The sequence below is a fragment of the Parastagonospora nodorum genome (assembly GCF_000146915.1).
Source record: "Parastagonospora nodorum SN15 chromosome Unknown scaffold_4, whole genome shotgun sequence".
Taxonomy (NCBI): Eukaryota; Fungi; Ascomycota; class Dothideomycetes; order Pleosporales; family Phaeosphaeriaceae; genus Parastagonospora; species Parastagonospora nodorum.
In genome coordinates this window covers 536,683-558,605 of record NW_001884552.1, presented here as the reverse complement: position 1 = coordinate 558,605, position 21,923 = coordinate 536,683, and the positions used below count along the sequence as shown (strand labels likewise).

The following is a 21,923-nucleotide window of genomic DNA, read 5'->3' as shown; positions in this document are numbered from 1 at the left end:
AAGATTCATGATTATGCTTTTAGCGTATTTTTGTAATTTTGTTCTAGCTTTCTTACTTTATTGTAGAAGCTTCAACGCACGCATACGAAAGTAGACGATGCGATGCAAGATGTGGATGGGGAGGTATTGGGAGGTACTGAACTATTCTTTCGCGTCTTGTAGTCAATCGAATCGAATACTTGAAACTACGATCGCAACCCTCTTCTATTAGCCTGATTGTGTTCGCCAGAAGACAATCGTGGACAGGACCAATTGTTCTTCGTGGTGGTCTTGCCGATACATTACTCATTGATCGTCCATGCGTCTAGCTTTTTGCGGGGAACTCGGCCGTATACGTCACCTGCCTCACGAGATAAAAACTGCGAAGTATCCACATACAACCCCGCAGAAGATCAAGGCTACTTGCTTTGTTCTTTCCAATTGCTTCTTCTTAAACATCCTCATACATCTTATAATCCTATACTACAACCTCCCAAACCACCCGCGTGGAACAATTGAAGTACTTAAACCCCAAACAAGGAGAGAAAACGCTTCACACCCGAAACTTCACTTCACTTCACAAGCAACGAATTGGTTCAAAATGGTCTATACAATCGTCGTGCACCTCTACGCCAAGCCCGAGGCCGAAGCCATCGCCAAACTCAAAGCCAAGCTTGTCGAAGCGAGTCAAGTGTACTCCAAAGACAAGGAGACGCTGAGCTGGTTCGTCATGCAGGACACAGTCGATCCGCGTGCATTCACCATTGTCGAGCGGTATTTGAAAGAATCTGTACGTTGAACTATCCACCTCCCTTCCAATCCTGCCAAGATGCGATGTGCGCGTGAATTAGGGTAATGGGAATGGGGATGTGTGCTGATGGGTTTGAAACAGTCGCAGCAATACCACCTGAACAACCCGTACTGGAAGACTTTTGACCCGTATGTTTTGCCGCTGCTGGAGAAGCCGATGGATTTGAGGAGGTTGGAGGAGATGGATACGAAGACGAATGTGTCGGTGCATATGCATGAGGATGCGTTGGAGGATCCGACGGTGGGGAGTATGTATAGGGATGCTGAGTAGGGGGCTTGGAAGTTAGTAGATACTCGCAGGGAGTGTGTGATTCGATCAAAGAAGACGGATTTGGGTTAAAATATATGTGCTCTCAAACTGTTCTTGTATTTCGAACCTTCGACTGCTTGTACATTTTGGCTTCTGAACGAAGTCTCGAATTTTCTCTGAATCCGCCAATGACATGTAGTTTCTCAAGCGCATTTCAGCTGCATTTCTCCTCCGCGGCCATTCACACACCAGTACAGTCAACCTTCCTACTACGGCAATACAGGTGGAGAAGTGTCGATTGCAGCGGCCTAATGACAGCGGCGCACTGCCGCCAGCACGAATCATCGACAGCCGCCAACGTCCAATGTGAGCAAGAGCTCGGTGTGTACAAGGCCGCATGACATGTCCTAGGTCATTTTTTCATTGGCGGGCACAGCTCATCGAGCACGGGCCGAGTGCCTGAGCCGGCGTTTTCCGATGACGGCATTTGAGCCGCCTTTTGCTTCCGACGCGTCTCTCTGGAATGTCACTCCTTCCGATCCGACAAACACCAACTTTTTTTCATGGAGATGACGGCGGATAGCGCAGTGCGTCCCGAGAAGAGGCGGAGAGTGGATCGCGTGATTGCAGCTTGTGATCTGTGTAAGAGACGGAAGGTCAAATGTGATGGGGTATGTGTTGTTTGAGTCCAGGCACGAAACATTGCTTCCGTCATCGGATGCACTGTTGTCCACAGAGACTTACTGTGTCCAGGAGCAACCATGCGCGTATTGCGTGAGGAAGAATCTCGCTGCGACATGCGTGTTTACGCCTGCTAAAGAGCGTGTTCACTCGACTTGCAATACACCAAATAATAGTGGCGGAACCAGGCATGGCGATAATCCTCGAAGTCGCGCCCATAGTGAAAGTAACTTGCGACACCCGAGAGATCAGGAAGGAGTCCCTTCTCACACTCGCGCTCCTATATCCGGATCCCAAACTTCCTTGTCTCCTACTATGAGCAGAGACGACCATCTCGGAAGCGACACAGTAGTTCCCTTGGAAGGCCGCATCCTCCGTGATGCTCAAGGAAAGTTCATCTTCATTGGCGATTGTGCTCCACTGTCATTCTTGCAGACTGTGAGGCATCTTATATCATCTGAAGTTGGTTCCGATGCATTCGCAATCCAGGCCTCACGCGACTCCATCATTGAAGTCGCTCGTGCAGAGGTTCCAGTTGGTCGATCGCCACCCACACATATCCGTCCCGAGGAGGTCGAGGCTCTGATTCATGAATATGTCGCGGCTACGAGCGGACTGGTCGATCTTTTTGAATATCAAGACTTGATCACGGAGATGAATGTGTGGGCTAGACGTCTCTCTGTGAACAACCCTGAGGATGCCGCTACGGCTGTTTTCTACCTGGTGGCTGCTATTGGTATGCAAGAAGATGAGGAAGAGAGAGCTGAGCTTTGGTTTGATTATGCGCGAAATCTACTCATGAAGCACATGTGTAACAGCATGAATGTCGCGACTGTACAAGGCTTTACACTTGTTGCTGTGTACATGCTTAGAGCCTTCCAGCCTAATGGGGCATACTTATACTTCTGTGAGTAGCGATTCAAATACCTCTGGGCTCAAGCATGCTGCTCGTACGATTGCGTCGGTCACTGACTACATAATTAGCCTTGGCTGCTCGTACAGCCTACGCAATTGGCCTTCACCGGACTGAAGTCAATGCTTCCTTCGGTAGCTCCATACGCAAGATGAGGGACTGCATATGGAAGAGCCTTCGGGTTGTAGACATGGTTATCAGTACTGTGCTCGGCCGACCACCTTCAACCTCCGACGTCGATTGTACAGTCAAGTACAGCATTCCCGAAAGTGACCAGGTCCGATCGAATATTTTAGACCCCAGCGTACAAATATTCATGATCATCGAACGCGTCGTGGTTGAAGTATACTCTCGCAAGCGGATTTCCATACGTATTGCCGATTATGTCTCACGACAGCTAAAGGGCTGGGCTTCTAGATGGCTACTAGACCTGACAAAGCTTACAGTGGAGCACAACGGCGTCTCACGGAGTACCGTCATTGGCGCATGCTCGACCTTGTGCTCGTATTACTACGGCATCATGCTACTGACGAGACCTTTCCTAATTTACGAGATCTACGAACATTTAGGCGCGTCCTTACGTGGTGGAGGTACGCAGAACGACCATCGACAAAAGCGTAAGTACGCTGATGCTGCTTTGGACGCTGCCGCTTCATTTGTTGAGACATTGCGAGCGGTTATCGACACTGAAATCATGCCACGTCGCATGCCTCTGATAGTGTGGGTTATAGTTACCCCTAGCTCCACTCTTTTGCTGACTTTATCAGACCCTGGCTCTTCACGACAGCGCTTGTTTTAGCTGTCGGCGTTCTTGGTCGATCCGGTCTTGTCTTTGAAGACAACTGCCTTGCATCAATCCGCTGCTTGGATTATTTCGGCAGAACAGACCCACACGCACGGCAATACTCAGTCATCGTCCAATCTCTGCTTAAAACAACTACTACGCACGCGAAAGAAAGGGAGGTGGCACAGCGTTTGCAGCGGAAACAAGCCTCATCCGAGCTGTTTGGTTTGCTACCTTCTCTATCTAACCCAGTCGCCCGAGACTCCCCTCGTAATCCTAGTCAGGACCGGAATGCACCCGGTCCGATCATGTCGCAAGCCCCAGCGCACGATGCTGCTCCGGTTCCAGTGCCTTACGACTGGACCATATACGACGCAGATTTCTTTGCGCTGCCGTGGTCTAGTGAGAATGATCAAGGGCTGCAAGATTTCCTCCAACCCGGCACTCACAACTTTGGCGGTGAGACAGTTGCCGACATACCGCTGTTTCCCATATACGACCAACAGATGGGTGGTGCCTTGGGGCAATAGCTGCGCTTTGCAACAAGCCTGCTAATATTGCGCCAGGTCACGGTGCGGTCGTAGCTCTTTTAGACGTATTGTGCGTTCGATGAACGAAAGGCACAGAACACCATGATTCTACGTCGACTGCTGCTCCGGCACGACGGTTGTTTCTAGTGTTTCATCTCTTGAAGTGCGTAAGAATGGGATTAATTTTGTACCCCCAGTACCGACCAACTCCTTGGTTTGTGGCTCTTCTTTCGCCAACTTCGTCGATGCCGATGCGATATCTCGGCGATCGATCGCGCTCGCTGGCTTCGGCATGCGGCTTGGGATAATAATGTATCGTGTGACCAACGCAATGTGCTTGTCCCGGAAACCACTCAAAGCTGAAACGGCTTCGTTGAAGGCTGACAGGAGTTCAGTATCGTCGCGGTGGCTGTCGACGTAACTCCGGATGTTTGCGATGCTCTCGATATCGTTGAGGAACCGTGCGTGGGGTCCTGGCATATACAGGCGCATCTCTGCGTGAAATCCACTACATCGGGCGTGGTTCACTGACAGGACTGCGTCGCAAAATTGCAGCAAAGAGCTCTGGCCATTGCTCCCGCCCCTGTACTTTCTCCAAGAGCCCTTGCCATCTCCCTCGTCGTAGAAGACGCCTTCTGGTAAACCTGCAGCCTCCATGCCCATACTTCCGGCCAGGAAAGGGCGGATCTCATGGTAGAAGCGTTGGGGATTGCAACGCTCATCCATACGCTCTACTAGACCGCCGATGTCTTCCATACTGCTTCGGAACGATTTCAGTGAGTCAATGACGGTTTCGCGATTATCCATATCCACGGCGTCGATAGCAGCGAGCATTGTCTCGATCATTGGTCCAGCCCTTGCTTCCATCGCATTTGATATGATAAAGAACCACGACTCATCGTCGCTTCCAGATGCCGTCTGGAGAGCCACAAGGTTGTCGGGATTGGTGATGTCCAAGTCTTCTTCGAGTGGCCGCCAATTCCACAGGTTGTAGGATGCGTACGTCGCAATAGGATTAACTTCAAGATGTGCCGCGGCTTTGAGGAATGGGACAGTGATAGCAGGAGGAAGTCGCTTCGCTAAGGTCAGTATTACATGTTGCAAGGTCATTCGCTGTGCCTTATCTCACCTCGGATGGTTCCGGACCTGCCCAGATGTAGCCTTGTGCTATCAGGGCCAACATTGAGTACGCCCTTTGCCATTCGGCTTCAGTGCTTAGGAATGATGTCGAGAGTACCGAAAGCTTGTCGACACGATGTCTGATTGTTTGTGTTTCGATCAGTGACGGGATTTCTTCGATGATGCACTCCCATGGTTGGTAGTAGGATTGTGGAAGTCGGCTGAGAGGTATCTCGGCGGGTAGGAAGCCGTTCTTTGAGATGCCATACTGAGACAATGCTCCAATGGAAGGAAGGGTCTCAACTCTATGAGGGCTCATGGTCAAAGAGGCTAGGTGGTAGAAGTACTAGAGAAGCGAGTCGGAATGATACTTCCATCAAGAAAACGGCGAAGACCGCATTTATCTCATTCAAAACCAGCGAGACCCACTATGCTCGATTATCACACCGATACATCTTGAGTCCTTGGTCAGGAGGATTTCTTGCGCTAGCGCGTCGGAGCCATTCCGACGACGGATGATCCGACGCCACGGACGGATACCAAATTTCTCGATGTGGCGATGCACTAAGAAGCCGCAGTAGTTCCTGACCGCCCGCGATACAAAGGTGTATTTATTTCCCACTACGGACAGCTTTCAGTATCAATCATCTGCTCGGCTGCAACCACCAACTTCACTCCACCTTCTCTAACTCTAATCGCCGGCCATACCTCACCATATTCTTTGTCACAATGGACGCATCCGCTGCTATTAGCCAGCTTCGCCAAGGACAGAAACCCGAATGGCCGCAGAACGCCAACACGTCAGACTTTGCCAAAACTCTGGATAACAGCAGCGAATTCCCAAAGACATTGCGCCATGAGTACGTTGTTCCGACAAAAGCACAATTGAAGAGGAAAACACTCAACGACGATGCACAAACCGCTGCCAAGGCTTCAAGTAGTGATGACGAGGGTATTTACTTCTGCGGCAACTCTTTAGGCCTCCAACCCAAGGCTGTCGGCGAATACCTGAATGCATACCTGAAGACATGGGGATCCATTGCCGTTGGCAGCCACTTTACACCTATGGCCGACTCGCCACTTACACCTTTCCAAGACATGGCCGCAGAGTGCGCAAGGAGAATGTCCGACATTGTCGGCGCATCGCCGTCAGAGATCGTTGCCATGAACACTTTGACCATAAACCTGCACCTCATGATGGCGGCATTTTACAAGCCAACAGAAAAGAAGCACAAGATCATGTGCGAGTGGCGGCCATTCCCAAGCGACTGGTATGCGATCGAGTCGCAAATCGAGTGGCACGGTCTGGACCCGAAGAAGTCGATGCTGTTAGTCAAGCCTGATGATGGCTACCTCATGACCACAGAGAGCATTCTCAAACTCATTGACCAAGAAGCGGACGAATTGGCGTTGATCATGCTTCCGGGTATCCAGTACTACAGCGGCCAGCTCCTGGACATCCCGACCATCACCACACATGCGCGCAAGCACGGCATCACGATCGGGTGGGATCTGGCACACGCTGCTGGTAATGTTGAGCTGAAGCTGCACGACTGGGACGTCGACTTCGCATGCTGGTGCACCTACAAGTACATGAACGCCGGTGCCGGTGCCATTGCCGGTGCATTTGTGCACTCCAAGCACGGCGACAACGGCTCCAATGTAGGCCTGAAAGGCTGGTACGGCCACGACAAGTCATCGCGATTCCTCATGGACAACAAATTCGTCCCTACGCCTGGCGCGCAGGGTTTCCAATGCTCGAACCCCTCCGCCGTCGACCTGACATGCCTAGCTGGCTCGCTCAGCGTATTCCAAAAGACTTCCGTCGCCGACCTGCGATCACGATCACTTCTCCTCACCGCATATGCAGAGCATCTCCTTACTCAAATAGCATCGCGGAACATCAAGGACGGCAACTTCCCCTTCCAGATCATCTCACCACTAGACCCCAGGTTCCGTGGCGCACAGCTTAGCGTGCTGCTGCAGGAGGATGTTATGGAGGAAGTCTTTGCAGGGCTGGAAGAAAACGGTGTCATCTGCGACAAGAGGAAGCCAGGCATCATTCGCGTGGCGCCTGTGCCAATGTACAACACTTTCGAGGATGTGTACAAGTTCATGCACATTTTGGAGGGTGCATTACAACCGAAGGCTGAGCAAAAGACTCAGGCGCACGGAGAAGCGGTGGAGGCAAGGTTATAATTTAGTTCGCACGTTCGCAGCGGTTTAAAATGAGATAATGCAGTAAGCTTATGTCACATTGTCTAGCATCATGCATAGAGTTTGACATGTCATTGCACGTGCTTCGACGAGAACCTTCAGTCACGATTTGGCATGCAACCGTCAAGAAACATAGTAGCTAAAAAACTTGCATCATTCATGAGGGGTATCAAAGGAGCGACTAAATCATCAAACTATCCATCACTTTCCTGCCATCCTGTATCTCCTCCCGTACATTCATCTACCGTCCTTCTCTTCTTCTGCTCTTATGCGAGTTCCAATTTACAAAAGTGCCATAACCATACCGAAAGCACCAAGAGCAAGAGCAGCACCAACGGTTGCAGTCTGAGCCGGCGCAGCGCCCTGCTGAGCAACAGGCAAAGGTCGGTTGTTGTTGTTGCCGCCCTGACCGTTGCCACCCTGACCGTTGCCGCCGTTTTGACCGTTACCATTAGGACCGCCAGTTGGAGGGGGAGGGGGCAGTGTAACCACGGCAGTACCGGAAGTCACAACGATGGGGCCTCCAGGGCCACCTGGGCCTCCTGGACCTCCCGTGGGCGTGGGAAAGCTGGAGAGAATGGCGCTGTTGTAAGCAGTGGTGCTCATATTGCAGCGAGTGAGAAGTTCGCGCACATCTGGACGACAAGTTAGTATAGGTAGAGTTGCTTCTGGTAGATCTTTACGTACCTCCGACGTCGGGACGGTCATCGCGGTCTGGGCGGTCGTCACGGTCATCGCGGTCGTCGCGGTCGTCGTCGCGATCTGGGCGGTCATCACGGTCCGGGCGGTCATCACGGTCGTCACGGCCATCGCGGTCATCTGGCCTTCGGAACTGGGCGACACAGGCGTCACATGCTGGGATGATAGTGCCAGCGTTCGAGCTGTTGCAGATGCAAGAGAGTTCTGCGAGATCGTCGTCTATACGATATTAGTCTTGAGTCTAACTTCAGGTCTAAGAGGACATACTGGTTTGGAAGTCGCACTGCTGTGTCGTAGATACAAGGCTAGCGCAGACCGCACGGCACTCGAGGGGGACGTCCTTCTCGCTGACGCCAACGGCAGCGGTGGTGGCTGCGATGGCGCTGAGAAGTGCGAGCTGTTGGAAGAGCATTTTGATGAAATTGAGCTTGAAGTGCTGTGAAGTGGTTGTGCTTGTGTGTATGTGTAAGATGTTTATGAGATCTAAGTTGATGATATCGACTATTGTGGGCGCTGTTTCGCATCCTTATATCTGAACAAGTACCATGAACGCCAAACAACGGGTCCTTGAAGCCAAGAACAGTCAAGCCTTGTCGAACAGCTGTCGTCGTGGACGGATTACCTGTGCAACAAGTGCCAAACCTTCTTTCTTGAGGCTCAGATTGGTGCCAAGAACCCCCATGATGCGCGCCGAGAAGGCCTAAGTATGTTTCACGATGCTAGTGTTCACTACACAAGACCGAGATCAACCACGACGTACGTGGCTGTAGTACGCAGCCCTACATTGACCTGAGATGGAAAGTGGTCGCGCGATTTTGCTGATCCAATAGAACAGCGCACAGTGCGTTATAATGGCTGCGAAAGTATAACGTTCGTGGCATTCGACTCAGCGTTGCGCGACCATGAATCCCTGCATTGAAGAAACCGGGGCCCCAGGCGTGGAGAAATCTTCAATTGACTGGAAGTAAACGGTTTCGCAACCTGCTTTGTGAACGCGTAGGCTAGCCCTTGGCAGTTGACGGCAAGACTTGTTCGGAGGCTTTGGAGGAGGTCTGAGGGCTGACAACTCACGATCGACAGTAAGCTCAGCCTCGAGCAACGTTTGTGGCTACGCAAGATGCCGAAAATGGAACCGAGATTTGAGGTCTGGTGTTCTAGGTCGCCGGCACCTGATCTGGGACCGGCCCGAATGCTCTTGCGCAGCGGCTTCGGATTGGTTCTTGTGATGCAAAGTCATCGAACGCGAACATGCTTTCGGTGCGCTGCCGGTAAGGCTGTGTATACGTAGTTCTTATTATAGCAGACGAGGTTTGTTGCTTGTCGGCCGTGTCTTTGCCTGAAATTCTATTACCGTGAGATCGCAAGAGAGCGCATTCGATGATGTTCAAGATTGGGTTTGCGCAGTGTTCCTATCGACTAATCCCGTGGGATGTACGCATGAGCCGTATTGGTTTGCCACCATCTCAACCGGTGTCAGCAGGCATCTGCTCGTTGATATAATATCAGTATTTATTTCCACAGCTGAAAGTTATCAGTCTACTCCACCAAGCTGTCAGCCCGGCTTCCTAATGGTGCCGTTCAGCCTGAATTCGGACCACCTCTTCTCGCACGACGTGCATATACCTTTACGATGGCCATCCATCTTACCCTATCCAACGCCTTTATGAGAAGACACCCAAGCGCATGCACCTTCACTTCAACACGAGAGGGTGCTTTAGTCACGGATGCTGCTACCCGCAACACTCTTACATGCACCATGAGCCTCTATCGAGAGAAGCCATATGCACCCTCAGCCATGTCTTTCACTTACACCACTATAACGCGAGACTTTATCGAGAGGGGCTTCGTACCATCAACGACGACTTATCCTTATACAGAAACACCTTTTTAGCCATGCACGAGCATGGATCTCGTTCATGAGCACACTTCTGCTGTTGCTTTGCTGCCATTGCGACAATAATCAGAAGCGTATGTTCAAGGGCATACGAGCAGCCTTTGCGCCCAAGTCTGATGGATCCCGTCCTATATCAGCAAGACGCCGTCAACGGAAGCTGCGTTGTTGGTGAATGCTGATGGGACGGATGCAGATTCATCCCCAAGATCGACTTTCGGCCAGCGCTAGTCGTTAGCGTCTCGACAACAGTTACCCACCCACCCACGTAGATGGTACCGACTACCAAATAGTCAACACACCTCCAACGTGACTCAATCACACTAGTCAACATCATGGCTTCTAAGAAGAACGCACGCACAAATAACGCGCAGCGGAGGCGACGCGAGATGGAAAACCTCAAATTCCGCATCGAATACTTTCATGAACCTCGAACACTGAAACGCGCCGCAAGAAAAGAGCTGGAACGGGAACGCGCACCTCAACTGTGGATCTATCCATTCAAAGATCTGGGACACTCCGCCGGCAGGATATACTCGCGCGCAAGCCTTCTGGGACTACCTACTGAGCTCCGACAACAAATATTATATATGAGTTACCCAATGGTGGAACTGGAACGCGACTTGAGCGCCTTCATTCTTACGAGGAAGAGAAAAAACCAGCTCAAGTGGGCGAGTACATCAGAGCCTGTTCGTGTAATCAAGATGGAACAGCATTTGAGGATTAAATTCGGCCTCAACGACCACGAAGCGGATGTGGTCGCTGTTATCAGTCGACGCATCGGAGCCTTGAGTCTTATCTCGCCACTCATCGCTCGAGAAGTGAAGTACGTCTGCGCACAATGGAAGGGAGATCTCGACAAGCATCTCGGCCATGAACTACACCTTTGCCTGGATGCACCTAGATTTCCGATCGTCCCCGAGGGTATGGAGTGGCTCCTCACGCCCAGCTTCACCACACCACCGTCAAAGAAGAAGACAGGCAAGGTGGTTCAAGCAACAAAGTTGAATGAGACGAAGAAACGTCCCATGAAGTGCTGGCACTGCACAGAAAGACATTTCGGCAAAGATCCGGTGTGTCCAATGGCGAGATCCGACCCCGAGAAATGGCAGAAGATGACGAAGAAACTTGGTGGCCGAAGAGGAAAAGTGGATGTGATACCGAAACTCAGGCCCAGTCATGTAGCTTTTAACGACTAGCTGCCTAGCTTCATGGTGGGGAGAACGATCGTTGGCTCTGAGGTGGAGGAGTACTGGAAATGCAAGCATACTCGGATGGACCTCGGGAGTAGCGTGATACTGACGCGTAAGTCTCCTCGAGGTCTAATGTAGTTTTAACTAAAGACTACAAACCTTATTTAAGATCACCTGGATGTTGCGAAGATGTGATGCATGGCTGTAGATACAGAAGTGTCATGCTGCGGGCGCAGTTGATGTTGGGTATGTTGCACTGCTTTATGTTAAGCCCAAATGCTCAAATAGCTACATGTTGTCAACTACAACGGAAAGCGACCAGTGTACATAGTATCCAAGACCATGACCTGGAGCTACGCAAGGTGTCCTGCTGTCGCAATCAAATCCTAGCGATACTACGTACAGCTTCAGGCTAGTACTTCATAGATGTCATTGCTTACTTTTCGTCGTACCTGGCAACCTACAGTGTTAACAATATGGCCAAAGAAAGTTAATTCACTCATAAATCCGCTCATTATTGAGATCCGATCATGCCGCTCTGATCCAGACAGCCGACAGTCGTCATCCATCATCAACTACTTATGCCATATGACTTTGAAGATGCGACGACTTGCGCAAGTTCTAGACTTGCTTTCATCGCAGAAGAATCGTCATGCCTGAAAGCTTTGCTAGTGGTTACAACCGTCATCTTTCGGCAGTGAGTAGTACTGCCGGATGGTCCGGCTTGAAGTGGAGACATGTCTAGAGTAGCGCTATCGGACGTTTTCGTGGAACGAAGTCTAACACGATTTGGAACAGTGACACCTGCGATAGCCGAGGATACCTTGTGCGTATCTTCGAAACCTAATTTTGGTGTTTAGTAATGTTGGGGCCTGACGTTCTGCGATGACATGTGATTGTTTGACCATCGTATGACTTCGTCGCACAGCGGAGTCTACCTTAGATTCAAGTCACCCTACTCGCGCACATTCTTTTGTAACACTAGGCTGTGTAGTTGACCAGCATGTGCATTGTTGGGCGTGTGTGCGTTGTCGGGCAGGAATATGGATTTGATGGGTGGTGTTCTTCGACAAGCCCAAGCCGCGGCGTTACTTCGTACGTTAATGCAGACGACTTCAAAGCCAACCACTGGGAACGCTGTCAGGGTGCAGTGGGATAAGTGCGAGTCCGACGATAGCGTGGCCTAGGTTTCTCGCGTCTACCCAGGTGCCGCCGATTTTCCCGTGCACGGGGCAGGCAGATTAAATTCATGAATCAATCTTCGATTCGTAATTTTCTGATCCCTGCCAGAATTGAGGTAGAGAGGCAGTCTGTCTGGACCGTGGATGCTAGCGTTGCCCAGTGTACCCAAGAAGCAGCGGGCGCTCCGCCTCCGCCAAATGTATCGACTGCCGGTTCTTGCGGAAGGAAATGGACAAGATCGCCGGAGGTCGACCACACTCTCGGCGCCGATATTTTTAATCACCTGGGCTGTATGTAGGTCTGCAGAACGAGCCTACCGTCAGGGCGCTGTGCATGCGCGCGAACCTGATGGACCCTTTTTGGGCAGTCAGTGCCCGGTGAGTAACTGCGCACGAGCCAGCTACGAGTGCCGCTCGGTTCTTTGAACACGCAATTTGCAGTGACCCTTTCATTAAAGAGAGACGTTTGTTTCGTTTATAAGGACATTCTTTGTGGCCGCTGTTGAAACAGCAGGACATTCCGAACAGCGACATTTAGCCCCGGTGGCATCATAAATATACTTTCTCCCCAACCGTGTTGGCAGCATTCGATCTGACTCTCTACAACATCACCCTGTCTTGGACACTAAACCCTGGCCCGCATACTCCGACGCTATTGGTAAAGACTTGCAGCGACTACATTGTTGCATACCGCTAAAGCAAGCCTACGACGAGGGCCCGCCATCTACCAGCCAAGCTCAAGTGCACCCTGCGTTCCCTGCTATCCGTGGCTACATCATCAGGCATCACAGCCGACTAGCGCATATATATTATAGCATCTCCTTCGCCATATTCATTCATCCGATCGAAATCACAGTACGGATCGTACAAAGTCTCCTTAAGCAAGCCATTCTCCAACTTTACTCCAAATAACACACGAACGCCTCTGATTCCGATCTCCAATCCAACAACCAACAAAATCCACCACAATGTTCTCCTGCGTCAACTACGAGCGCGGATGTCGAGGCCGATGCAACGCCACAAACGGACGCTGCGATAGCTGCGTCGCTCTCAACATTCAATCACGCAGCAACAGCACTTCATCAGCATCATCGACAAATGGACGACCAGCAGCCGCCTACTCGGCGCTCACCAGCTCCTTCGCATCACTATCATCTGCCAACACTTCGCAAAAAGCGTCGTGACCGCCGACGTCATCAAACTTGTCAAACAAGTGACTACGAACCTTATGACCATTGAGCTTTAGCGACATACTTCATCATTCACACTATTCGGCCATCACAACCTAGGGAAGCATAGGACAACTTGAGCGGGATCTCAGCATGTTTATTGGGTTGGAGTTTTCGATTGTTGTATCATATACCTCAAGAGTGTGGGTTTATTCGGCTTCTGGAGTTGGAACATTTGGAGTCCCAGGGATTTTGATTTCAGCACACGCACCTCCCCACGAGATGGGTGACGGTTTTTGAAGAATTGCTTTGTAGTACAACAATGTCACATATTCAAAAACATCATCACTGCCTTCGCCCTGTGACCACGCAGCCGCTGAAGCCAACGGAAAAATGACATGATGACACCTGTAGCGCCGTACTGGCGCCCTGACGGATTCACGGAGTATTCGCGTGCAGAGTTGCGTAAGACGCCTTGACATCATCCCCACATCACTTCACGCACCATCCAACCGACATTCTAGACCTCGCCAACTCCATCCCCTGCGCACCGCAGAAAGTCGCACGGATTTTCAAATCCCGTGGCATCCGATAATCTTTTCCAGACTTTACATAAAACAAACCCTCATGATCAGTCGCCCAGGAATGCAGGGCCAGAATGAAACCAGAGTCTGGACTTTGCTGGTAGCGCTTGTGTTGTCCATATCGATCGCCTTTTTTGCTGATGATCGTGCGCTAACGAGGGGCCGCGCAACGTTGGCGCCCGCTGCGGAGTGACGTCGAGGGCGAGTGGACACCGAGGCATCCTTGCTGGCCGAGAGTGAACACCAACATTTGGGCTTTGGGCGGGCATCGTGAGATTGTTCTGGCCCGACGGGGGGTCGGAGGTTGCGAGTCAGTGTGTGTGTTCTGAAGACCTGCAGATTCTGCGACGACGTTTGGAAGTGCTCGTAGAAGTAGAATTCAATAAGGGTATGTATGTGTAGCATCCAAGTGCGATCCTCTCGAGCCTCGAGAATATGCCAGAGTGAAGCACGACCAGTGTGTATCCTCATCTGGTGACCAGCGAAGTTCAGCCCAGTGCGGCACTCGATGCAGATCACCATCACCGCATCTGCCTTGGGCAAAAGGACAGAGTTCATTTTCTGCATGTTGCGCATGTGGGCCTCTCCGCTTCGAAGACACCCGAAAATGGCCATGCTTCGGCTCATCTCCTGCATCCAAAATACACCGAGATCACCTTCATGCTTCTGCAGTAGGTGATGCGAGATCAAAATCAAGTTTTTTCGGTCGGACTTGCGGATTCTGCATGCGCACTGGTAGAAGAAAATTCTAGAGGAGATGCGTGCACAGAGAGGGGTCGGTCATTGCTCAAATACACCTCTAAGGCTACTTATCTCGTATCTCGTCTTTGGTGGCTGAGCCTGATTGATTGCTTACCTAGTACATTACTTTGCATGAGCGACTGGTAACCTAGATACATTAATTTGCATCATTACGCTTAGGTACATCAATATTCCTCCAGCAGCCACAAAATTCTCCAAGCAAACCTCCCCACTCATTCTCATCCCCACTTCGAAGTTTCTCGCGAAGCCATGAGTCGCGCACGCACATCCACCTTCTCCACAGTCTCAAGTCCAGACTCTCCTTCTAACAATCCCATCTCCTCTTAACAAGCAATGCAATAATCCTCCACCGGCTGCACTGAAAATTAGCGCCAATCGCCGTCAGGGTTCGTTGATTCGGGACTTGGACCGAGGCGGGTACGTCATAGCTGAGCGGTCTGGATTCCGCGAATGACCGTCAGCGACGGCGGGAGAACCCCCTCGAAGTCGAATATGGTGAGCTATGTTTGAAATCCACAGCGTGTACATACAGTGACAAGGGGGGGGGGGTAATGGGATGTGATTATGCAACAGCATATGCGCTCAGGACATCGCCAATGCCCTTTTGCCCCCCAAACCCACCCATCCAAATCTCCTGTTCCCCATGTTCACTAATGAATCTCCTCCATCACATTACCGTTCCAAAGCAGCTGACCTATCCCTCGCACACCGTGCGTATTTATGCCGACAAAAGCGAGACTGCGATGCCGTCGGCAGATCGCCCGCGGCAACTCAGAAGTAAGCTCAAATACGCTTACAAAGGCCTTCTAGAAGTCAGCCCTACCTGCATGGGTGTACGGTGGCGCGCTGTGGCTGCGCATGTATTTCGGGGTTTATGTGGGGGAGGAGGATGACTGAGCATTGGAGTTGGCTGTACAGGTTTGTGATAGGATGGAGAGAGTGGTAGAGGTCAGTTGCTCGCGAAGAGATGTGCGTTGTTTGAGAGCGGTGATTCGGTGATTTAGGATTGGGAGAGCACACGGTCGTATTGACGAGTTTGAACCAATTGCATGCTGCATGGAGGCGTGGCTGACATACTTAAGCCTCGAGAGAGTATGTAAATCGCACGCTAGATGATGTGGAGAACAAAATGTTCGGCGCATACAGCCAGCCACCCGCTCAGCTGCATTGGCTAAGCCGTTGTAGATTGTCGAGATACCGGCTAGTAGCCAAATGCTTCGCTCTTCGGGAACGTGTGTAGAACAGTCATACAACCCAGCTTCCACATTGGCTGGCACTATCTCGGCTGAAAGTCAGAATCGATACTGTATCATGCCCTACCCGAGACGCATCCCTCTCGTTAGCCACACTAGCCTGGTGTCCACGCAAAACGACCTCATCGCTTACATCAACTAGCAACGACCTTATTAGATTCAATATACGTTCAGCCAATGGCAAGCACTTAATAGTAGTTGCACGTCCCTAGGTCCATACCGCCATTGCGCTGAATAATCAGCGTGCTTGAAATACTTCGACTCCTTCTCTGTTTACACATACATACGGGGCGCCTTCGGTCAGTAATCAGCATTGTGATAATCAAGCCCGAAAAGGCATCTGACTTGTTTCCGAACAAGTACAACTATCCAGGGGGATGCTCTCGTAAGAGATGAGTCTGTTATCCTTTGCTTGCCTAATTCATCGCCAAGCTCTTCCAAGCCTTTGTTAAGCTTTCCATTCTATTCGAAGCCAGGATGAGTTCCCGGTCAGATGCGAGATCGAGTGATGCTAGGGCCAGGGTGGCGAGGCGACCAACATCCAACTACCGCGTTAGGTTCAGACACGGTGTGTACCCTAAACATGAGGGTGAAGCGACAAGGGCCGACATTAAGAAGTACGATTACTTCTTCCCGAGTGAGCAGACTTGGGTTGGTTCACCTGGCGACGGTATGCTTCACCTCAATCGTATATCTCCCCTATGTCGCTGATGCATAACGCAGTGGACTTCATCGATGAGTCTGCACAGGTTGCGGCCGATCTGGATGCGGTCGAGCATAGTCGAGCTAGCGAGAGTATTCGAAGAGCACCCACAAGGCTGTTACGAACAAGTACATCAGAGAGGGTACCTCGGATTACTGAGCGCAGTATACCTCGGGCGATGCAAATGCGCATCCGGCCTGCATCGCATGCTGCGAGTAGCATATCATCCGCTTCTGAAGCACCTTCAACAGCTTCTAGCAGCCCTATGCATGCAAACTTCCAGCATCGTCGTCATGACAGCCCAGCTACTAGTTCCATGTCTAGTCCAGATGGTAGCTCTTCAATCGATTGGCAGCACGAAATGTGCACTTCATCGCCCTATCATTCCGTCAATACCTCGCGGGCCCCATGGCCTCTTTCAGATCCCATCGAAGCTCATCTTTTCCGCGTTTTTGTGGATACGCATGCTCCGCGGTGGGACACTACCAGTTCGTACAGTGTATTTGAGAAGGTAGTACCACAGATGGCCTTGACCAACTCCATGCTGCTTAATGCGGTTTTCATGACAGCGTCGCAGATCGTATGCCGTACAGACGCTTCCTTTCCGGTCAAGCCATTCGTGTACCATGAGCGCGTACTGCAGGACCTGATACAATACCTAGCTGACCATGGCCGCATACGGGACGAGCCCACATTGGTGGCAGCCATGCTATTGCGAGGGTTTGAAGAATCGTTTGGTGCGTCTCGCTTGATTGCTGCTCTATATCCTATCTGGCTAATCGTGTGTAGCTGGCACCCGTGGTCAGTCGCATCTTTCCACGCATGAACTGTTCTATGGTCCTTCTGGCTGGTTGTTCGACATGTCAAGCCCCGTAGTGCAGGCATGTTTTATGGTCCACGTGAACTTTGAAGTTTACCAAGGTCTGCTGAACAAGCAGAGCTTACAGGTTGACTACCGCAACTTTGTTTTACCTGCATTGGTATCACCAAGAGATGATGTTGAGTGGGGTAACCGGATCGTGTGGATCTGCGCGCGCATCTTGCAATGGTCTCAGGGAGATTCACGCCAGCTGGATGAATGGGACATATTGAACGCTTTGGTAGACAACTGGGAACGGGAGCGACCAAGTAGCTTTGATGCGTTCTTTTACCGAGAATCTGGCGCAATAGAAGGACAATCCGTAGAGTTGTGGTTTCCCAGGATTTGCCACGGTGGGTCGACATATGATCAGTGTACGCCTCCTCACTGACTGATTACATAGCGGATGCCCATCAGCACTTGCGTATTTGCCGCCTTGCCCTTGCGACGGCTGATCCCAGGAAGCTCAACAGTCACATAATCGACGTTGGCCCGATAGAGCCAGAAGTTACAACGTGGCTTAGAGAAATCATGGCTGTTGCTCGATGTAATCCACATGCCAGCACGACGCCGTACCTTGCAGCACACGCGATGCACAAATTTGCAGTCGTTTTGGACGACCCGCAGGATCAGAGAAACGTCATGGATTTCCTAGAGGAGGTGGAGATGATGTCCTTTTGGCCGACAGAAGCGAGCAGGCAGTGGTTGAGGAAAGAATGGGGTTGGCCCATGCAAGATAATGCTGAGCACAGCAATGAAAATTATCGGTCGACCATCGACCAAGGAACACAAGTCTGGTCATCACAATTCTCAGTTCCGGAGACGAGAAGTGAGCCATAGTCCTCCAAGGACTGCTCCGATAAACGCAACCAATATGGCTCTACCTGTGCTGGTCAATGCCAGGTATGAGAGTACGCCAACGATGACTTCTGATCTTCGGGCAGCGTCCCTCCGAGATTTCCACTGAGCATTGATGGGAAATGGAGGCCGAGACACGACATGGCCCTGATCGCCAGAAACTGTTCTATCGTTCACGCGCAGAAATAGAGCCACGGGCCGGTGATCTGACGTGGCTTGAACAGGCAAGGCTGTGTACTTGATTGGCTCAAGCTCAGAGTTGGGGCCAGGCGAAGAGAAGAGAATGCGATCGCACCATGATGGGTATCGATGCTTGGACCAGTTCCAGACATCATCGGTAGTTGATGGGCCGTGAGCAGGTTTTGCGCCTCCATCTTTGGGTGTGGCATATTTGTAGGTTGGCGGAAAGTCGATTGGAAGTTCTTGCAACCCATGTAGTGTACGATTAGCCTCCTTTTCTCTTGCCAGTTGGTCCTGCTTGAGGAACTGCGAATAGTGCTTTGGTGATGTCTCGGATGAGGTAGGCTGAGGATAAGTCTTGTGATCGTCGGGGCCAGGTGGCGCGTCGTGCGTTCGATAGTTCAGATCTCCGTAGAAGAAGACATAGTTGCCATCAGCAAACATTCCGTCGTGGTCACTTGGCGGTGATGATGACGCTGATGCAAGCAGAGGCGTCACCTCGCTGGCACTGTACGCCGAATCATCATCATTGACGAAGACGAGGTTGCGCACCAGATTTTCCCAGTCTTTGTTCCTCGCGCTGATGTTGCTCTCCATGGGGGCAAGATGTGCAGCCACGAAGGTCAGATTGAGCGTGTCCGCAGAACCAGGACGCGAGATTCCCACACGCATAGCAATGGCACCCTTATTCCCCATATTTGCGAAACCAACGCCCGCACCCGCTGACTGTATCCATTGAATCCTCTCCACAAGCTTGGGCTTTGCGAATATCATCAAGCCCGTCATGCCCAAGCTTCGTGTTGCGACATGCTCGAGCTCCTCGCTGCCATGACTGTGAAGATCGGCAGCCAGTTGTACTGTGGTGGTGATGCGGTCGAAGTAGGGCTTGAGGTAGGAGCCGCCTAGGAAGGAATAGGCGATAGGCGAGATTTCTTGTAATGATATGGCAACGAGGTCTGGCACAGGCGCGCCCTTGGGAAGCGCGTCAAAGAGAGATCGTGAGAGAGACTGGGGGTCAACCAGCGTGCGTGCGCAATTGAATGTCAAGAGATATAAGTCGAACATGTTGAGTCAGGATGCTAAGGCGGCGTGTGTCAGTGGGAAATGTTCACTAGCACAACTGCGTGTAGCAAGACAGCAACGAAGCGTGATATGGTTATAGTTGGTATCGACGCGTCATATGGCTCAAAGTACCAGATCACCGGTTTTTGAAGAATTGGAACAGAGTTCGTCAAACATACTGGATCTGATCGGCGAGGGCAGTGTCGGCGGCCGCACACGTCTCTCGTCTCTCGGTGCTACCAAGGCTGGGGATCGTGAAGAAAATTGTGGAGGTGAGGCCCGGAATATGGCAATGATTCCCCGCCCTTATCCTAATCGTGGAGCGAGCGACGGCGTGGCATGGAAATGTGGGCTTAGTGGTTCAACATTCTCAAACGAGGGGCGCGAAACATGTCGCCAAGCCTTCCCTGCATGGATTGGCACAGGTGGTACGTCATCGCCCTCCCTCGAAAAATAATGGGGAAGGGGCGAGGGAGCTCGAGGGAACACCGAAAAACATTTTCTGTGTGTTTCAGAAGCTCAATTGCAACCTTCTACAGCTTCTCGTGACCCTCTTAAGCTTTTTTCTGACCTCGAGGCGACGTTTGTGGGCTCACACCGCTATTACTCCGCAGTGCCCCCACGATCTCGACACGAGCTCAGTCCCACGATATCTGGACGTGCATAGGCTTTCGCTTAAATAAGAGCCTCTTTTGGCGCTCCGCTCACCTTTTTCGACTTTCAGACGCGTCCCCCATCACAAATCACAAAATGTTCAGGTCTCAGATCATCAAGCAGGCCGCTCGCGCAGCAAGAGCGCCCAGAGCCTCGTTCCGTCCTGCGCAGCCAATTGTGCCATTCCAGAAACATCCGCAGAGATTCTTTGCGACCACACCGGTGCGCTCAGACAAGTCGTCTGACGATGAGTACACCTCCGCCACTACATCTGGCGAGCCAGGTGAGAGTGGTGAGCACGAGGGACAATATGCTCGTACCAGCAAGGACATTGTCGTCGAGGTATGTCACGGCAGCGAGGCAGCAGCGATGGAGCTCTTCCCAATCGTTGCTACCTTACATCCATCAAGTATTCAGACGTTAACATCAATCTTAGTACCCTGAAGAGAAGGATCTTCCCCCATCCATGCCTGTTGTAGGCAGAGGAGGAGTGCACGCCTTGCGTACTCTAGCAGCCTTCTCCATGGAGGGCAAGGTGGCCGTTGTCACCGGTGGCGCTCGTGGTCTCGGTCTTGTCATGGCCCAGGCCTTGGTCACTTCTGGTGCCGACGTTGCCATTGTCGATATGAACAGGGAAGAGGGTCTTAAGTCGGCCCAGAGCCTGATCGACATCTACCAGCAGGAGAATCCAGATTCAGACAAGTAAGTACTGAAGATTGTACCATCGTGTCAGCTATACTAATCTCGCCAGGATTCCCAAAGTCACGGCTCACTTCTGCGACGTGTCAAGCCCGACTTCTGTGAACCAGTCATTGGCCGAGATCCTCAGAGTCCACGGAAAGGTCGACAACCTGGTCACATCTGCTGGATTCACGGAGAACTACGACGCCATCTCCTATCCTCACGACCGCATGCAGAAGCTTTGGGGCGTCAATGTTGACGGCACATACCTATACGCTGTGGCCGTGGCCAAGCACCTCATGGAGAGGAACGTGCCTGGAAGCATCGTCATGATCGGCAGCATGTCTGGCGCCATCGTCAACGTGCCCCAGCCGCAGGCACCTTACAACGCCGCCAAGGCTGCTGTCCGTCATCTAGCATCGAGTTTGGCGGTCGAGTGGGCTGGTGCAGGCATCCGCGTGAACTGCATTTCGCCCGGTTACATGCTTACAGCACTGTAAGTGGCGCAAAATGTGGTCAATTATTGTTGATGCTAATCCTTTGCAGGACCAAGAAGATTCTCGACGACAACCCAGAGCTGCAGAAGCAGTGGACCTCCCTCATTCCTGTCGGTAAGATGGGACGGCCAGAGGACCTGATGGGCGCCGTCACCTTCCTTTCCAGTGATGCTAGCTCCTACGTCACGGTACGTTCACTCCCCACCTCGTATCACACAGCTGCTGACCATTCCAGGGTGCCGACCTACGTGTTGACGGAGCCTACACTTGCACTTAGAGGGACCGAGGACTTTCCGTCTATTCCACGATTCTTTCCTTCAATGATGGAGTTACACAGGGAAAACAAATTTCTGCAAATTTGTACAAAATTAGAGTAATGAATACATGAACCAACAAATCGGCTAGTCCAGGCAC

General features: G+C 51.5%; 11 protein-coding genes across 11 annotated transcripts; 7 read left to right on the top strand and 4 right to left on the bottom strand.

The window, feature by feature from the left end:
* Positions 1-580: 580 nt before the first annotated feature.
* On the top strand, positions 581-778 carry SNOG_02817 (hypothetical protein; the record flags this gene model as incomplete). Its single annotated transcript, XM_001793360.1, has 1 exon — positions 581-778. The coding sequence occupies one exon, from the start codon at positions 581-583 to the stop codon at positions 776-778; it is 198 nt and encodes a 65-aa protein (XP_001793412.1).
* Positions 779-2,035: 1,257 nt separating this feature from the next.
* On the top strand, positions 2,036-3,947 carry SNOG_02816 (hypothetical protein; the record flags this gene model as incomplete). Its single annotated transcript, XM_001793359.1, has 3 exons — positions 2,036-2,627; positions 2,705-3,353; positions 3,401-3,947. 3 exons carry the CDS (start codon positions 2,036-2,038, stop codon positions 3,945-3,947), a joined length of 1,788 nt encoding a protein of 595 aa, XP_001793411.1.
* Positions 3,948-4,055: 108 nt separating this feature from the next.
* SNOG_02815 (hypothetical protein) lies at positions 4,056-5,385 on the bottom strand (the record flags this gene model as incomplete). The annotated part of the gene is made up of 2 exons (XM_001793358.1): positions 4,056-5,021; positions 5,077-5,385. 2 exons carry the CDS (start codon positions 5,383-5,385, stop codon positions 4,056-4,058), a joined length of 1,275 nt encoding a protein of 424 aa, XP_001793410.1.
* Positions 5,386-5,795: 410 nt separating this feature from the next.
* SNOG_02814 (hypothetical protein) lies at positions 5,796-7,265 on the top strand (the record flags this gene model as incomplete). The annotated part of the gene is made up of 1 exon (XM_001793357.1): positions 5,796-7,265. One exon carries the CDS (start codon positions 5,796-5,798, stop codon positions 7,263-7,265), a length of 1,470 nt encoding a protein of 489 aa, XP_001793409.1.
* Positions 7,266-7,565: 300 nt separating this feature from the next.
* SNOG_02813 (hypothetical protein) lies at positions 7,566-8,394 on the bottom strand (the record flags this gene model as incomplete). The annotated part of the gene is made up of 3 exons (XM_001793356.1): positions 7,566-7,918; positions 7,971-8,201; positions 8,250-8,394. The coding sequence occupies 3 exons, from the start codon at positions 8,392-8,394 to the stop codon at positions 7,566-7,568; spliced, it is 729 nt and encodes a 242-aa protein (XP_001793408.1).
* Positions 8,395-10,208: 1,814 nt separating this feature from the next.
* SNOG_02812 (hypothetical protein) lies at positions 10,209-11,072 on the top strand (the record flags this gene model as incomplete). Its single annotated transcript, XM_001793355.1, has 1 exon — positions 10,209-11,072. One exon carries the CDS (start codon positions 10,209-10,211, stop codon positions 11,070-11,072), a length of 864 nt encoding a protein of 287 aa, XP_001793407.1.
* A 2,035-nt stretch (positions 11,073-13,107) lies between these two features.
* SNOG_02811 (hypothetical protein) lies at positions 13,108-14,615 on the bottom strand (the record flags this gene model as incomplete). Its single annotated transcript, XM_001793354.1, has 2 exons — positions 13,108-13,775; positions 14,040-14,615. The coding sequence occupies 2 exons, from the start codon at positions 14,613-14,615 to the stop codon at positions 13,626-13,628; spliced, it is 726 nt and encodes a 241-aa protein (XP_001793406.1). The 3' UTR covers positions 13,108-13,625.
* A 1,877-nt stretch (positions 14,616-16,492) lies between these two features.
* Positions 16,493-17,968, top strand: SNOG_02810 (hypothetical protein; the record flags this gene model as incomplete). The annotated part of the gene is made up of 3 exons (XM_001793353.1): positions 16,493-16,685; positions 16,739-17,455; positions 17,508-17,968. 3 exons carry the CDS (start codon positions 16,493-16,495, stop codon positions 17,966-17,968), a joined length of 1,371 nt encoding a protein of 456 aa, XP_001793405.1.
* Positions 17,969-18,387: 419 nt separating this feature from the next.
* SNOG_02809 (hypothetical protein) lies at positions 18,388-19,680 on the bottom strand (the record flags this gene model as incomplete). Its single annotated transcript, XM_001793352.1, has 1 exon — positions 18,388-19,680. The coding sequence occupies one exon, from the start codon at positions 19,678-19,680 to the stop codon at positions 18,388-18,390; it is 1,293 nt and encodes a 430-aa protein (XP_001793404.1).
* Positions 19,681-19,795: 115 nt separating this feature from the next.
* Positions 19,796-20,344, top strand: SNOG_02808 (hypothetical protein; the record flags this gene model as incomplete). Its single annotated transcript, XM_001793351.1, has 2 exons — positions 19,796-20,105; positions 20,217-20,344. The coding sequence occupies 2 exons, from the start codon at positions 19,796-19,798 to the stop codon at positions 20,342-20,344; spliced, it is 438 nt and encodes a 145-aa protein (XP_001793403.1).
* Positions 20,345-20,427: 83 nt separating this feature from the next.
* Positions 20,428-21,922, top strand: SNOG_02807 (hypothetical protein; the record flags this gene model as incomplete). The annotated part of the gene is made up of 5 exons (XM_001793350.1): positions 20,428-20,673; positions 20,768-21,033; positions 21,083-21,508; positions 21,559-21,697; positions 21,745-21,922. 5 exons carry the CDS (start codon positions 20,428-20,430, stop codon positions 21,784-21,786), a joined length of 1,119 nt encoding a protein of 372 aa, XP_001793402.1. The 3' UTR covers positions 21,787-21,922.
* Between the last annotated feature and the right edge of the window lies 1 nt (position 21,923).